The sequence below is a fragment of the Salvia splendens genome, chromosome 7 (assembly GCF_004379255.2).
Source record: "Salvia splendens isolate huo1 chromosome 7, SspV2, whole genome shotgun sequence".
In the NCBI taxonomy this organism is placed as follows: domain Eukaryota; kingdom Viridiplantae; phylum Streptophyta; class Magnoliopsida; order Lamiales; family Lamiaceae; genus Salvia; species Salvia splendens.
The window spans coordinates 6,639,046-6,655,852 of NC_056038.1; the positions used below are offsets into that span (position 1 = coordinate 6,639,046).

The following is a 16,807-nucleotide window of genomic DNA, read 5'->3' on the forward strand; positions in this document are numbered from 1 at the left end:
GAGCTGATCGGGACGAGAACCTGGAGGCTATCTTTGCCTCCGTGGGACCCGTTTCACCCGCTTCGACTTACAACGGAGAGGGTGAGGCCGAGCCGCTGGAGCCGGAGGCCGAAGTCGAGCGGGCCGGGCATCCGGAGGAGGAAGCCGATCAGGAGGCGGAGGCGAGGCCGGCAGGAAGCGAGGCCGAGGCTGAGGTAGCCCAAGAGAAAGAAGCTGTACCAGACCGAGGAGCCGGAGACGAAGCTGGCGGAGTATGATTTCGTCTCCCTTCTCTTAGTCTAGTTTCTTCCTTGTAAAATGGCCTTGAAGCCCTAGTGTAAAAAATTTTCCTTGTGAATGAAAAATTCTCTACACTTGTCTTCGTATAGCTTTGCGTACTCGCCTTTACTCCTGTTGTATTTTACTATCTGCTCGGTACAGCTGCCGAACTAATATAGCTGCTTTGTACTCAAGGAGATGGAGATACTTCACTGGAAACGGCTGTACTCTTCGGCTTTAGACGAAGCTGAGAGAAGAGCTATAGCCGATCAGACGAAGAATGACGAGCTTCTGGCTCGTTTAGTGAAGCTGGAGGCCGATAATAAGGACTTAGAGTCCGATAAGAAGGATCTGGAGGCCGAGCTGAATACGACCATTGCTGAGAGGACTGCGTACGAGGATTACATCCGTGTGCGCGGGGGATTGACCATCTCAGATGTTCAGAGTCGAGTTGACGAACTGTGGGAGGAATATCTTGTACTCCGGAGGAACAATGCGCTGGAGAGCTCGGCTTGCCAACAAGTTGTGAAATCATTACGGCGCTGGGCTTCTCGGTACGACATTGTTCTTTCTCGGCGCCCCTCCATAGAAAGATTCCTTCGGCATATCGTGCCAACAGATGCTCGCACTCCAGATCAAACCTCTGGTTCCCTTGTTCAAAATCCTACTCCCAGCCAACAACGAACTCCGGAACAGCCGGAAACGTCAAGACGAGAACGGGCTCAGGAGCAACCGGAATCGTCAAGACGGGGACGGACTGAAATTCGCCGAGGAGTTGTGACTATGAGCGAGCAAGATCAGCAGATGCTTATTGCAGAGACTCTTCATCGCCGAGGTGTTAGGACTTCTCGGGCTCGGGGAAGAGGCGTTGGGTCGAGGATAGCATCTCGTCGACCTGCTTATTCTTCATCTGCTCGGAACAACCGAACTCGGCTTCCAGAGGATTTTGCAGATAGGTGGCTTAACTTCAGCAACCCTGGACGGTAGAATAGTCCTTTGTAATAGCGTAACGCCATTTTGTAGGGTAGCGGAGTTGTATGCCGAACAAGATTTGATAAATGAAATTTTGTTTTCGCTTCTAACACTGTATTTACAGCTTAGCGAAAAAATTTCATCGTACTTGTCCCCGGTCTTATGAAGTAAACTTCTTTGACCGGACTTGGTCCTTGGTCTGATGAAATAAACATCTTTGACCGGACTCGTCTTTGGTCTGATGAAATAAACACCTTTGACCGAACTCGTCTTTGGTCTGATGAAATAAACATCTTCGACCGGACTCGTCTTTGGTCTGATGAAATAAACATCTTCGACCGGACTCGTCTTTGGTCTGATGAAATAAACATCTTTGACCGGACTTGGTTTGTGTTCTAATTTTGCGATTTTTGTCGCCGGGATCGAACTTTCCCTTGTCCTAATTCGGCGAGTTTTATCGCGTGGATCGGACTTTCCCAGTTAACCGAAGTGGTCTTATGCAGTAAACCTCTTTGACTAGACATGGTCGTCCTCGGTCTTATGAGGTAAACTGCTTTGACCGAACTTGGTCGTCCTAATTCGGCGAGTTTTATCGCGTGGATTGGACTTTCCCTTGTCCTAATTCAGGCAAGTTTTATCGCGAGAATCGGACTTTTGTTGCAGTTCGTTTCAGACGAAGTGCTTGATTCTTAAGCAGAATTGTGGTCTTGTATCCTCTTTAGAAGCTTTGACACACAATCGTGGGCTTGTTGCAGCTCGTTTCAGACGAACTGCTTGTTTAAGCTGAATTGTGGTCTTGTATCCTCTTTAGAAGCTTTGACGCGCAATCGTGGGCTTGTTGCAGCTCGTTTCAGACGAACTGCTTGTTTAAGCTGAATTGTGGTCTTATATCCTCCTTGGAAGCTTGGACTCACAATCGTTGGCTTATTGCAGTTCGTTTCAGACGGACTGCTTGTTAAGCTGAATTGTGGTCTTATATCCTCCTTAGAAGCTTGGACTCACAATAGTCTTTAATAATCGATCTAAAAAGGGGATCAGTCTTTAAAGAACGATATACCTTGGTACCATTTGTAAGAGACGACAAGCACATAGGGACAAAACACATAGAGAAAAAATGAAAAAGACGAAAGAAAAAAACTTTAAACTTTTTATAAAACGACAAGTAAAAGGTGCAAGTAAAAAACAAACAAATAAAAACACATACCCCTATGACCGAACTAGACACGAGACGGACTGACCGGACTTGTCTCTTACAAGTGGAACTTCTTGAGGTTGGAGACGTGCCATGTTCGGGGTACTTGTTCTCCTGACATGTGAGTCAATTTATAAGACCCTTTGCCGAGGACTTCTGACACCCGATATGGACCCTCCCATGTGGGTTCGAGTTTGCCCAGCTTTTCTGCTCGGCTTACTTCGTTGTTTCTCAAGACGAGATCTCCCACTTGAAATTGAAGCTTTTTCACCCTTTGGTTATAATACCGGGCTACTTGCTCCTTATACTTGGCTGCTTTTATGCACGCCAATTCTCTTCTTTCTTCGGCGAGATCTAGTTCTGCTCTCAGTCCGTCGTCATTCATTTCTGAGGAGAAATTTAGAGTTCGGGGACTGGGTACGCCGATCTCCACCGGAATTACGGCTTCAGTGCCGTACACCAGACTATACGGAGTTTCACCGTTGGAGGTTTTGGGTGTAGTTCGGTAGGACCATAGGACTTGAGGGAGATTTTCTACCCATTGTCCTTTGGCTTGTTCTAACCGAGCTTTCAACCCTTTCACCAGAATCCGGTTCGTTACTTCCGTTTGTCCGTTTGCTTGGGGATGGGAGACCGAAGTGAACCGCTGTTGTATGTTCAGCTCTTGGCACCAATTCTTGAACGTCTTGTCGGTGAACTGAGTCCCATTATCCGAGATGAGGATGTGGGGTATGCCAAATCGGCACACTATGTTCTTCCAGACGAAGTCCAATGCCTTTGAGCTCGTTATCGTAGCTAATGGTTCAGCCTCCACCCACTTCGTGAAGTAGTCCACGGCAACGATAAGGAATTTCATTTGCCGAGGAGCTTGAGGAAGTGGTCCCACTATGTCTATGCCCCATTGCATGAAAGGCCAAGGGCTTTGCATAGTGTATAGATCGGTCTGCGGCATCCTTGGGACATTTGCATGAATTTGGCACTTCGTACACTTCTTGACGAGCTGCACTGCCTCTTGTACCATGGTTGGCCAATAATATCCCCATCTCAGAACTTTTTTAGCTAAAGCTCTGGCTCCGATGTGGCTACCGCACGATCCTTCATGAACTTCTCTGAGGATGTAGTCCGTCTCTTCTGGTCCTACGCACCGCAATAACGGCTGGAGGTAAGACTTTCTAAAGAGGACTCCTTCATGAAGTTCGTACCGAAGAGCTCGGCACGTGATCTTCCGAGCTTCTCTCTTATCCTCGGGCAATTGTCCTTGATCCAGATACTGCAAGATCGGCGTCATCCAGTTCGGCGAGCTGGATACAGAATGTACCTCGGCTTCATCAATGCTTCGATGCATTAATTCTTCCGCCTTTGAGCTCGGATCTGAGGCCAACTTACTTAAGGTATCTGCTCGGCTATTTTCCGCTCTGGGAATGCGGATTATCCGAAAATAGGAGAAACTTCGGCTGATGCTTTGCGCTTTGTCCAAATACTTCTTCATTCTCTCGTCACGGGCTTCACTTGTACCCAACATGTGATTTACTATGACTTGTGAATCACAATGGACTTTGAGAGATTTGACGAGTAGACTTTGCGCTAACTGGAGTCCGGCCAGGAGGGCTTCGTACTCGGCTTCATTATTAGTAGTGGGGAATAGGAAACGAAGTGAGTAGGTTACCTCGTGTCCGTCGGGAGCGACAAGTAAAATACCAGCTCCACTTCCCATCTTGTTTGAAGCTCCATCTACGAATCCGCTCCAGCAGTCCGGCGGCTCTACTTCGGATTCCAAGGGTTGTGCTAGTTCGGCATTGGCAGAATTCTTCTGTTCGGCAATAATAGGAATTGCTTGATCGAACTTCGCTTCTGCAAGAAAATCTGCCAAGGCTTGTCCCTTGATGGCTTTCCGAGGTAGATATTCAATTGTGTGCTCTCCCAACTCTATAGCCCACTTGGCGATTCTGCCCGATGCTTCTGGCTTGGTCAAAACTTGCCGAAGAGGTAGATCGGTTAAGACGCATACCTTGTGAGCATAGAAGTATGGCCGCAGTCTCCTTGCTGCATTTACTAACGCCAGAGCAATTTTTTCCAGAGGTTGATACCTTGTTTCTGGACCTCTTAATGCTCGGCTTGTAAAGTAGATGGGAAACTGCTTTAGGCCTTCTTCTCGTACAAGCACCGCGCTGATGGTTTGATCCGATGCCGCTAAGTATAAGAATAGTACTTCGGCTTCGGCTGGAGCAGAGAGAATAGGAAGCTCGGCTAGATAACTTTTGAGCTCGTCAAAGGCCTTTTTCTGCTCGGCTCCCCACTCGAACTTTGGTGCCTTTTTCAACACCTTGAAGAACGGCAGTTGCTTTTCGGCTGCTTGGGAAAGGAATCGACTCAGTGCGGCTAGACATCCGGTTAGCCTTTGCACGTCATGTATGGACTTCGGCATTGCCATGTTCTGAACGACTTGAACTTTTGAGGGGTTTGCCTTGAGTCCGTCTTTTGAAACCCAACAACCCAGAAACTTTCCCGAATCTACCAAAAAGGTACACTTTTGGGGATTAAGTTTGAGGTTGGCTTTCTTGAGCACGTTGAGAGTGGACTTGAGGTTGTGCTCGTACTCCGAGGTGCTTTTGCTCTTGACGACTATATCGTCAACATATACTTCGACTTCCTTTCCAATCAGGTGCCGAAAAAGCTTGTCTACCATCCTTTGATAAGTGGCTCCGGCATTCTTTAAACCGAATGGCATCTTTTTATAAGCGAAAATGCCGAAATCAGTAATGAAGGCCGTTTTTGAAGCGTCAATCTCATCCATTAAAACCTGATGGTATCCTTTGTATAGATCAAGAAAACAAAAAATTTCAAAGCCTATCAGAGCTTCTACTTTTTTATCTATGTTCGGAAGGGGATAGCAATCTTTGGGACAGTGCTTATTTAGATCGGTGAAATCTATGCACATCCGCCATCCTCCTTCCTTTTTCTTGATCATGACAGGATTGGCCACCCACGAAGGATACTTCACTTCGAATAACACATCCGCCTTCAATAATTGACGGACTTCGTCATGGATGACTTGACTTCGTTCTGCCGCAAAGAGTCTTTGCTTCTGTTTTATCGGCCGGACCGAAGGATCAATATTTAAACGATGAGTGATTACCTCGGGGGGCACTCCGGTCATGTCCAACGGAGACCATGCAAAGACGTCTTTGTACTCCTTGAGGAGCTGGATGGTTTTTTCCCGAAGTAGAGGCGTTCCCGCGAAGCCGATCTTAACCGTTCTGGATGGATCGTCTTCGTACAGCTGAACTGTCATCGAGTTCGGCTCCGGTATGACTTCGGTCATCGCCTCTGACTCCGGCTGCTGTGATTGCTATGCTTGGTGGTGCCGATCTGACTGCTCGGCACTTCTAAGCGCAATTTGCAGGCATTCCTTTGCTCTTTTTTGGTCACCTCGGATGACCGCTATCCCTCCTTTAGTAGGGATCTTGATGGTGAGGTGATAGGTGGAGCAAACGGCCCGAACTGTGTTGAGCCAGTCTCTTCCCAGGATGACGTTGTACGGGGACCGAGCTTTTACCACGAAAAACTCAATCATCGTACTGGAGCTAGTAGGCGCTTTCCCCACCGTGATCGGAAGGCTGATAATACCTTCAGGGCGGGTGTCCTCCTGGGCGAAGCTCTTCAGGGGAAGCGGAGCCGGGCTGAGCCGAGCTGGGTCCACTTCTAGTTTGTCGAAGCACTCTTTAAAAAGAATGCTGACTGACGCTCCTGTATCCACAAACACCCTGTGGATCAGTTTGTTTGCCACTCCGGCTTGGATGACAATGGCGTCTTGGTGAGGAGAGATGGCCGGGACGGGATCAGCATCCGAGAACGTAATCACTTCGTCCTGCTTCAGCCTTTTATGCGTTGGCTCCTCTCGATTGGAGCCCCTGCGCTCTGACTTCAGGGACGACTTGGTCTTCCCGGCAGGGAGAGCGTCAATAGTCAGGATTACTCCATCATATTGCGGCTCGTCATCGTCTTCGGGATCCGGCTGCCTTTTCGGATCCTGAGGAGCGCAGTTCGCACCTCTCTGCTTCTTATTCTTCTTTGACTGCTTGCTTTGGTATTTTTTCAATGTCCCTGCCCTCACAAGAACATCGATACCTGCAGCCAAGTTTCTGCACTCCTCGGTATCGTGACCGTGGTCTTGATGGTAGGAGCAGTAGTTATCCTGGGGTCGGCGCGCGGCAGATTTCGTCATCCGCTTTGGCTTTTCGAACAGGTCGGAGTGTAGTTCGAAAATTTCCGCTCTCGGCTTGTTCAGCGGTACGAACTGAGCGGGCGGCTTCTCGGGATTGAGACGGGGTCCCAATCTGTCTTGCACCGGAGTCCTTTGAATCCTTTCAAAAGGAGTTCGGCGAGGATGTCCCGGATCGCCAAAAGGAGTTCGGCGAGGATGTCCCTGATCGCTATGATCGGGCTTCCTCCTGTCTCCTCGGGACGATGAGCTGTCTAACGACCGTTTGCGACGGTCTGCCTCATCGGCTCGGGAGTACTGGTCCGCAATGTCCCACATTTCCTGAGCTGTCTGCGGACCGCACTCAACGAGCTTCCTGTAGAGAGCTCCGGGCAGGATTCCATTTTGGAATGCCGAGATGACAAGCAGATCGTTGAGATCGTCCACTTGCAGGCATTCCTTGTGGAATCTTGTCATAAAGTCGCTGATTTTTTCGTCGCGACCTTGACGAATGGAAAGCAGCTGAGCCGAAGTGATTCGGGCTTCCGCTTTCTGAAAGAACCTCCTGTGGAAGGCATCCATTAGATCTCGGTAAGATCTGATGCTGCCCTGGGGGAGGCTATCGAACCACCTTCTCGCGTTCCCGATGAGCAGCTCGGGAAATAGCTTGCACATGTGGACCTCGTTGAGACCCTGGTTCGCCATGTTATATTGATAGCGCCCCAGGAAATCGTGAGGGTCCACGAGCCCGTCGTAAGTCATCGACGGAGTTCGGTAGTTCTGTGGTAGGGGAGTTCGGGTGATGTCGTCCGAGAACGGAGTCTTCAGTGCTCCGTACACGGCGAATCCGATATCTCGTCGGTATGGAGGAGATTGAGTTCTCCTGTGATTCCGGTACCGAGGAAGATCAGGAATATGTCGGGGTTGAGGATTCTTCTTCCTGGAAGACACGGCACTACTGCGGTAGTGACTTTCATGTCTGGATGAGGAAGGAGAATCCTCCGTTTTCGTCTTCGGCTCTTGGCTCTTTTGCAGGAAGGCTAAGAACTCATCCTGCTTCTCAGCCAAGAACAGCTTGACAGCCTCATTCAGATCAGGCTGCTGGGAAGACTCAGTGGGACGATTTTTGGAGCGGCCTGTTCCTTCGCCATGAGAACTGGTGATGGATTTATCCCTAGGCTGTTTTCCAGACCTATGGGATGGATTGGCTTCCTCCGGGTTCTCACGGGCAGGAAAGCGGGTATTCTGCGATCTGGTATGCATTTTTTGGGTGGAAAAAATGGATCAAAAATTCGCTTTATCACAAATTTTGTTCTTCGTTTCCCACAGACGGCGCCAGTGATGATTCCGCGAATTATTGATGATGATAAATGCTCGTAAAAATAAATCACGACACAGAGAATTTAACGTGGTTCGATTTACTGAGGTAAATCTACGTCCACGGGGAGAAATGGGGGCAGGTTTGTATTGCTTGATCTGCCAAATACAGCTTACAACACAGACTTGCTATATGATTGTTTCTCTAGAGAGATTCTCACCTCTTCTATCAGATCTAAGTTCTATTTATATAATGAACTCAGATCATGGCTTGCGTCACCACCCTAAGTCGTGGATGTCGTGTAGGTTATGGCCTAAGATCGTGGGTGAAGCGTAGGTCATGGCCTACGATCGTGGCCTGAACTGACATCACGTGGTAGTGGGTGTGTTGGACATCCGGTATGGGTCCACTAACTCCTTGTTCGGTCGAATACCGAGACCGAACTGCTTTGGTTGCCGATCTGAGAGTAGAGCTTGATGCCGACCTGAGAGCAGAGCTTGATTGGTTGGCTTTTACCGAGCTGTAGGCTGAGGCCGAACTCTTTGGTAATGCCGAACTGAACTCTTGGGCTTTGGGCTGGCCGAGCTGTCACTGCTATTGGGCTTGTTTAGTACGTACCCCATCACTGATCAAACAAACAAATCAAGCGAACTCGCCATGATTTAGAGGGAATTTGATTGGGCTTCTAACTCCAAAGAAGTGTTTATTAAAATAAGCTTTTAATCAATGTATAAATTCCTCTGACACCAATATATATTTTTCATGATTTTATAAACATTAATCACTGTCCAAAACAGTCCTAGTGCAATTTGTTGCTTCCAACGTACAACCTTCAATTCCATTTCTTTTCGATTTTCTCTCTTGGGATTTTGCTTGGAATATCACGTACTCCTCGGGTCCAGGCGTTTATTTTATGCACTCGTTTTGAAAAAATAACACTCCCTTCATCCACTAAAAATAGACATAATTGTGTATGACACGAGTTTTAATATGGACGAAGGAAGTATCAAAACCCCCGTGTCATTTACAACTTTACCTATTTTTTGCGGACATAAGAAGTATTAATTTTCCTAAACAAGTGCAGAAAATGAAATATCTCTATTAACATGGAACGAAGGGAGTAGTAATCAGTGTGACCAGCAACACATAATGCGATATTTGAATTAAAACTCCAAGGCAGGGCAAATTAAAACACATGAATAAGTAAGAAAGTAGTAGTGTTGTAGTAATAAAGTTTTAATCCCATCACTGTGCTACATCATTCCTTTCAGCAACAAAAGACATTTACTACTACTACTTCATTACATTTTTAACCCAAAGATGTTAGCACCTTTACAAGTGAGCAAAAATATACAAACCATCAGCTCTGCATTACTACCAATATCACCTACAACTGCCACTTTCCTCACCACCAATTTTTGTCCCTCTCAAATTTCACAAAATAGAAGAAACTTTACCTTCAAAATCACTCTTCACAGTCTTGATGCTGTCTTTGGTTTCCCTCAGCCTAACCTGCAGGAATGCAATCTCTTCATCCTCCCTTTCTTTCAAGGACTCCACTTGCAACCGCTTCCTCTGCAGCTTCTGTATATGCTCGTTGATCTCGTCAATGTCTCTTTCAAGTCTGGCTTTCGTGTCACTATGATCTGTTAGCTGCCCGTTGAGAGTTTCTGCGTCGTTTGCAAGCCTTTCTTGTTTGTCCTTCATAGCGAGCAGCTCGTGTATGCAGTCCTGAATGGGCCTGACTTCAAACCCGTGTGTTTCCAAGTCTGTAAGTGTCTCCTTTATGTCGTCCATGATGCTTACGGGATCGGTTAGCTGCAACTTGGAGGCTCTTTCTACTATGCTGGAAAATGTTACCATATAGCCTATAGCCATGCCTTCTCGTGAACTTTCTTTGAAATTCTCCAAAGGCTGGAAATGTGGATTCTGTGGCAGCCTCTGGAATACTTGCATGGATTCGATAGTTTTCCAAAGAATGGTGTTTTTCACAAAAGGCAGCTTTTCTGTCTCGTTCCGTACTAGGGCCACCACTTGATTAACCGAAGCAGCAGGTGTTGTTCTGTTTTCTGGCTGCTTTTCATTGTCCTCAAAATGCTCATGAATGATCTTTTCGACGGAACATCCTGGGCTTTTATCAACCGTGGGAATAGCTTGTGCTTCACTTTCTGGCCGCTTCTCTATATCCTCATCCAGCACAATAGCTACAGTATTTTCCACAGAACTTTGAAGGGGTTGATAAGTTATCATGGGACTTCTATTAACCGTCAAAGAAGCTTGTGCTTCGTCTTCTGACCAATGGTCACTGTTCAAATCAAGCAAAACAATAGAAGTCTCTTCCCCAGAAGGCATGCTTTGTCTTCCACTTTCGGATTGTTTTTGAGTGCCTTCATCAGTAACATTACCAGTGATGTTGCTGTCAGAAGGCAAGCCATCAACCAAACCAGAAGATTGTCTTCCACTTTCTGGCTGCATCTCACTAGCCTCATCGAACCCAACAGGGTCGACTTGAGTGGTACCATTCTCAGTGTATGGCACCATCACTGTATCCACAGGTGGTAATCCTGCAAAAATTATAGTATCACCAGTCAGAATGAGAAGGCAAGAAACACACTAGTAGACATGTAAGCTTACTTGAGCCATCAATTACAGATGACACGTGCATCTCCTCGATCCATTTTGAAAGCGGCTCATTATCGAACTCATTGCTGGGTTGAGGTTCAATGACTTTCTCTACATCCAGTGTGGGGTTAATTACCACCGATTCGCCTCCAGATGCACCAGCAGAATCTATACAAGCAAGGAACCGTTATGATCAGGCTGCTAAAGTATAACAAAGGGAAGGAAAGGAAACAATAGATATAGACATCATCCTTTTTTTCTGAATCTTGAGATAAAAACTGAAATATCATCATATTACAGTTCTAACAAAGCCAGAGGTCAAGTTTTAAATCCAAAAAAGATCTCACCTCGAACTTTGACTGCAATTCTACCACTTGAAAACTGTTTCCGTCCTCTCTTGGATGAACGATTATCTGCCAGCCTGACTGACTCTGCTACACCAGACTCCTCATGCTTACTAGCCAATATTCGTTTTGTCATTCTCACTTTTCTTTTCCCAGGACCAGACTGGCCATTCGATGTCGTTTCCTGGTTTGGCTCTGTCTCCTCCTGATCCGATTTCGAGGCCTCAATGTCAATCACCATCATGTCATGGACTCCCTGTGAACCATCATCTAGCCTGTTCAGATTGATGTCACCTGAACTCTGACCTCCATGCTCAGCACTTCCTACAACAAGAAATCATTCTTTAATGCAAATATGCAATATATGGAGGAAAAGCAAACAAAATATTTATATTTCTTCATGGAGAAAATGAAGAGCTCCACAGAGGATGACATTATTTATACCTGCAGACTTAGCACCAGTGCTTTCAACCATGTTTCTTTTTGGTCTCCCTCTCTTTCTCTTGTCACTAACGTCGTCCATTCCTAATTGCTTGCCATCCTATACATGGAATATATGTAGTAATAAGCATAATGAATGGCCTCATAACATCCTCGATGTTCTATATTTTCTCTTCTACATTCCTACATCCCCCACTCAGCGGCATGCCCAATTGCCCATAGAGGAGGGGTAGGGGGTATACTATAGGATCTGCCCATAGTATACATAAATCATCTCCACTGAGACTTTAGACCAACCCAGTTCATCATGCCACCATAAACACTGTCTAGCATATTACATTCTTCAACAGTTTCAGTGGTTGTAGAGCAATCGCTCCCAAAAGATTATTCTTTCTGAAGATAATCATATATTTCTATTGCTAAATTTCATACATGGTTGGTTGAAGTGAAAACTGGAATCACATGAGCATGTACCTTCATAGTATTAAGACAATGAACAGCTTCCTAGATTGTCAAGAACAATGGAGGGAAAGTAAACCATTACATAAAAGGAACCCGTAGGGTACAATTTGATTGTGTTTTTCACATTTACTGGGGGTTCACTTTAAACTCGTGGTTAGGATGAAATGAAGTACTTTTTACATCAAAATACTCTGACTCAACCAGATGTATGATAACATATTTACAGTTGGTGTTTGAGACCACTATTCTTATCACAACTTTGCTCATGCTCTATCCAAATCAATTTCAATAGCATTTTGTCAATACAGTTCAAGTTGCAGATAAGTTGGCTGTATGATCAAGAGCATACCAACTCACAATCATTAATCATAGAAGAAAAGCATTCATCGATACCTGACAAACGAACAAACATACTTCTTAACAAGAAAACAAAATTAAACCAACAAACCAAAATAATATGTAAAGTTACAGTATATTTCATATTTGTCACCCACCGTGATTCTCCCAGTTGTGAAATCATAGATTTGATGTCTCTGATCATCCAAGCTAATTAAAGCCTTATTGCTCGAAGGTCGACTCTTGTCACTTCCTGATTTTCCTGAGCTCCCAGCTTCAGCACATGGTAAGACTATGACTATAGGAAGCTCAGCTTCACGTCTTGCATGCTCGTATTGTGCACCTTCTTCAGTGTTTCCAGTTCGAGCTGTGTCCGGTTCCTTCTCTGCAAGGTCTTTCCCAGCTTTGGTAACTGAAGAAAAGTACTGGTGGAAACTTTTGAGAAAAATGAGCATAAAAAAATTTATACCTCCGGAACCAAGTTGTGAACTTTCAAATGGCAACATTTCTGCAGTGCTCTTCCCTAGGGTGGTGGGTGTGGATTTAATGTTTTCACTGCCATTTTGTGTTGTAAGAATGTTCCTTTGCTTTCTCTGCTGCGTGATTCAAGGGTAACAGATCAAAACTAAAGATTCAACATAACTTGCAACACATCGAAGCACAGAATCAATACGAACATAGTTATATTTTCACAATACTTTGATGATCTAGAAGTTCTACAGTTTGAACTTGGTTGAAGTTGAAGTTTCATAAAGTATTACCAACACATCGGTATTAAGCATCTGATAAGTTAAACAGAAGGAAATGCAACAAGATAAGAAACATTCAAGCTGTGCACAATATCTGTTAGTTCTAGTCTTGTCCTTCATATAGTAAGAAAGAAAATAGATGTAAATCGCCATAAAACAGTTTTGTAAATTGCATCTTGGCCCACACAGTCCAGTCACGTCGACCAATTAAGAATACATTAATGTCTATGATTACGGGTGATACACTCATAACAGAAGTCATGTTTTCGCCTATTCATCATTCATTATTATGAACTTGGTCACCATGAATAGCAACTTTATCAAAGAGAAATAATACTCCATCCGTCCCACAAGAGTATGCACTATTTCCTTTTTAGTCCGTCCCGCAAGTGTATGCACGTCCTAATTTTGGAAAAAAATTTCTCTATTGAGGTGGGACCCATTATCCACTTCTATCTCTCTTACTTTACCAATTGTGCATTCAAACTCGTGTCCAACCAAAAGTGCATACTCTTATGAGACGGAGGGAGTATGCAATATCTAAGGGCAGGCATGGCTTACAGCATTCTCTTCCTAGATGATTAGAGGAAGAACGATCCAACGTAGTTTGAGCTACAGATTTTACCATATTATTTAAAGATTTTGGGCTTTCAGGACCGCATGAAATCTCTTTATTTGATCCATCATGCACATCCTTTTTATTTGCCAGCACTAAATTTCCTTCCCTGAGCTTTTTAAAAGGCTGAGAAAGAGCACCTCCTGAACCAGATACATATCTCCTTTTTTCCAAAGTTAAAGACCCATGGGACGGTTTCTGATTATCCAGAACAAATTTCCCAAAGAAATTATTTCTTGGTATCAATGATGAGTGTGTTTTTCCACCACAAGGGTCCTCTCCATTGACTGAATTGCTCAGTGGAGTAGCTTCCACAGAGGCAGTAGAGTTATCAGGTGTGAGATGTTGACAGACGCCATCGTCTAAGGATGGGACTGACGGTTCCTGAGACAATTGCCAAGGAATTAGCCTTGGACTTCTTACTAACAAATACTACCTCCGTCCTCCACAAAAAATAGACAAAGTTGTAAATGACACGAGTTTTAATGTGCAATTGGTAAAGTAAGAGAGATGGAGGGAAAAGGTGGTGGAAGTAGTGTTAGTGGATTGTGGGGTCCACATTTAGAATGATGTGTAGGGTTAGTATTTATTTAAAACTTTTCATATTTAGAATTGGTCCAATTTTGGTAGATACCCCAAAATGGTAAAATTAGTCTATTTTTTGCGGACGGAGGTAGTATGTGCTATATACACTAAAGTGTGTAAGAGTTTCTGATACCAAAATAATGTACATAGCAATGAAAAAACAAAACCCATCTACAAAATACTCTTGATATTGTCCACACAAAAAATAAACACTTCAAAAATCAATTCACAAGATTCTAACAGTACGTAGAATCTCAATATTCATGCTTATAACATAACCTAGACTAACGTAGACTATCCAATTAGCAAATGACTATGGTACTAAAAATCATACAAGAATGTTTTATACACACAAGTACAACGAGTGAACGAGTATGGGAGCAAACAGGCAACAGAGAAAGGTAATATAATAGTCCTCTCCATCTCATCCTCCACCTCCGTTCTACGGTTCAAGGCATAAGAGTGGACTGTCAGCCAATCAGATTCAAACTAGATGCAGTAACAGTGATGAAAATAAAAGGGTGGTATAATTATATGGAATTCATTCAAAAACAACAAAAAGAAAATAAATAGTATAGCCAATGAAGGAGAGCTTTTTCAAGGGAGTAGATAAAACCTGGGCAGAAGTGAACCATTTGCCATCTTTCCAATCCATGTGAGGTCTCAATTCTGACTGATTGAATTCCTTCTCGCATTTCATTTGCTTAAAGAAAACAAGGTACCTACTTCTCTCAAGCTCCTTTGTAATTATCCCATTCCACCAGCCAAAGTCAAAGAATGCATCCACTTTTTCCAATAAAATAAATTTTTTGTCTTTGAGAACTGGAGGGCAAGGCCTGATGTGCAAAGAATCAACACTAGCTTTAGTGGAACCGTGGCTATCAGGGTTTACACTATTGTACTCTACCAAAAATGTCTGATTCCCCAGGTCTTCACGAATTGTGGTTGGGAACCAAGCATCCTGAAAATCTTCTCTGTCAAATGACACCTCCACCTTCCTTCCAACATCAAACATCAATCCTGCTATATTCTTCGCACAATTACAAGACGAAAAAGGAAACAGAACATCAGTAATGATAATGCAGCAAACATCGCCTTATACAATTTACCACTGAACTCAAGGGTTTTAACTAAAACCAATTTTCAGTTTGAAACATGGAAATTATTATCACCCAAACAAACCAAGACAGAGAGCAAACAGCCGTGCAACTTACTACTAGCGCCCATAACCAAAAGTCCAAAAGTACAATCTAAAGACAGTAAAAAGGAAGTGCATCCTATGAGACCAGCAATGTAAGGCAAGATCATAAGAAAAATACACGCCTAATCAACTACATATGTACATGCAACCGGAAAATTGCAGACTAAATTTCCACACAATTTTAAAGAAATGCACAATTAAAGAGAAACTGAAAACAATCCCAATCAACCACATATGTACATGCAACCACAAAATTGCAAACTAAATATCCACACAATTTAAAAGATGTGTACAATTACAGAGAAATTGAAAACACGCCCAATCAACCACATATGTACATGCAACCACGAAATTGCAAACTAAATATCCACACAATTTAAAAGATGTGTACAATTAAAGAGAAATTGAAAACACGCCCAATCAACCACATATGTACATGCAACCACAAAATTGCAAACCAAATTTCCACACAATTCAAAAGAAAACGAGAATTAAAGACAAAATCGAGATGAATTTTTTCACTAAACCTGTTTCTGAGGACGGATCCAATTCCCGTTCACCCAATCGCAGTGCAACCTCAGCTCTCCAATCCCAAACTCGAGCTCATCAGGGGGGTTATGAAACGTCACGGTATACCTCTCGCCGTCGGCAACCACCCGGCTGATGATGCCGGTCCACCAGCCGTCCTTGTAGAAGGCGTCGACGACGTCGTCGAGATCAAAACCCTTGACAGGGTCGTGCTGCGGCGGGGTAGGCCTGACGCAGGAGGCGTCAATGTGCTCCCTCAGCCGATCCGAGCCGTCCTCGTGCGCGAGCAGGTTGTGGTACTCGACGTAGAGCTTCCTGGACCTCTTGCGGCCGCTCTTCTTCGGGGAATTGGGCGGAGGGAGGACGATTGCGGAGAAGTAGACGCCCTTGAAATCCTCCTCGTCGGTGCGGACCTCGACGATTGAGCCGATGGGGAAGTGGTGGAGGCGGCGGCGGCCGGGGCGGCGGTGGGAGTGGGGCGTGGGAGTTAGTTCGAACAGAGCATCGGCAGCGTCGTCCATTGTTGGAGGGAGAGTTTAGATGTGTGGACACCAAAATGGAAGAAGTGGAAAGCGCTAGGGTTTTTTGAAATTCCCATTTTCCAGACTGATGACCAAACTTTCCCCCTTTCGATTAAAGCTTTAATAATCGCGTCTTGGAAATTAAATGTTGCTGATCATTTTTTGCTGAGTTTGGCATCATGTGATGCTTGGTGTTATTTATTGTAAACTACTGTAATTAGTTGATTGTTGCTAAAAAAATTACTGGATCAAACTACATACAAAAATGCCCTCTTTGTGATTTTTTACTTGTGTGGTTGAATTAATGGCAAGTTCGAAGCATTATTCTACCTATTTACTCATTTTAGGTCCATTGGAGTTTCGAGTTAGGCAAGTCCAAAACACTAGCTTGGCCAATGGGCTAGAGCGTCCATTTTTCGATGAGGAAATTAATTCTTTCTAGATAGGGATAACAGCTATAA

At 44.5% G+C, this 16,807-nt stretch overlaps 1 protein-coding gene across 5 annotated transcripts; it reads right to left on the reverse strand.

The window, feature by feature from the left end:
• Positions 1–9,141: 9,141 nt before the first annotated feature.
• On the reverse strand, positions 9,142–16,484 carry LOC121741428 (DUF724 domain-containing protein 3-like). Of its 5 annotated transcripts, none has more exons than XM_042134164.1 (9): positions 15,825–16,484; positions 14,713–15,126; positions 13,521–13,895; positions 12,616–12,739; positions 12,305–12,531; positions 11,352–11,448; positions 10,911–11,231; positions 10,576–10,731; positions 9,142–10,505 (listed from the first exon to the last, which is right to left on the reverse strand). In XM_042134164.1, exons 1-9 carry the CDS (start codon positions 16,344–16,346, stop codon positions 9,376–9,378), a joined length of 3,366 nt encoding a protein of 1,121 aa, XP_041990098.1. In that variant the 5' UTR covers positions 16,347–16,484; the 3' UTR covers positions 9,142–9,375. The 5 variants fall into 5 exon arrangements, with proteins under 5 accessions (XP_041990098.1, XP_041990097.1, XP_041990101.1 ...); XM_042134163.1 differs by having other exon boundaries at positions 12,616–12,742; XM_042134167.1 differs by having other exon boundaries at positions 12,616–12,742; positions 14,713–15,116; positions 15,825–15,956.
• Between the last annotated feature and the right edge of the window lie 323 nt (positions 16,485–16,807).

Bases quoted from the DNA above. Each gene is read 5' to 3' on its own strand.
- LOC121741428 (XM_042134163.1), bottom strand. From the start codon at position 16,346: ATGGACGACGCTGCCGATGCTCTGTTCGAACTAACTCCCACGCCCCAC. The intron at 12,743-13,520 runs GTAAAATCTGTA...TGAATCACGCAG, and splicing joins CAAAATCTTTAAATAATATG to CAGAGAAAGCAAAGGAACAT. The intron at 12,532-12,615 runs GTATAAATTTTT...AAGACCTTGCAG, and splicing joins TTCACAACTTGGTTCCGGAG to AGAAGGAACCGGACACAGCT.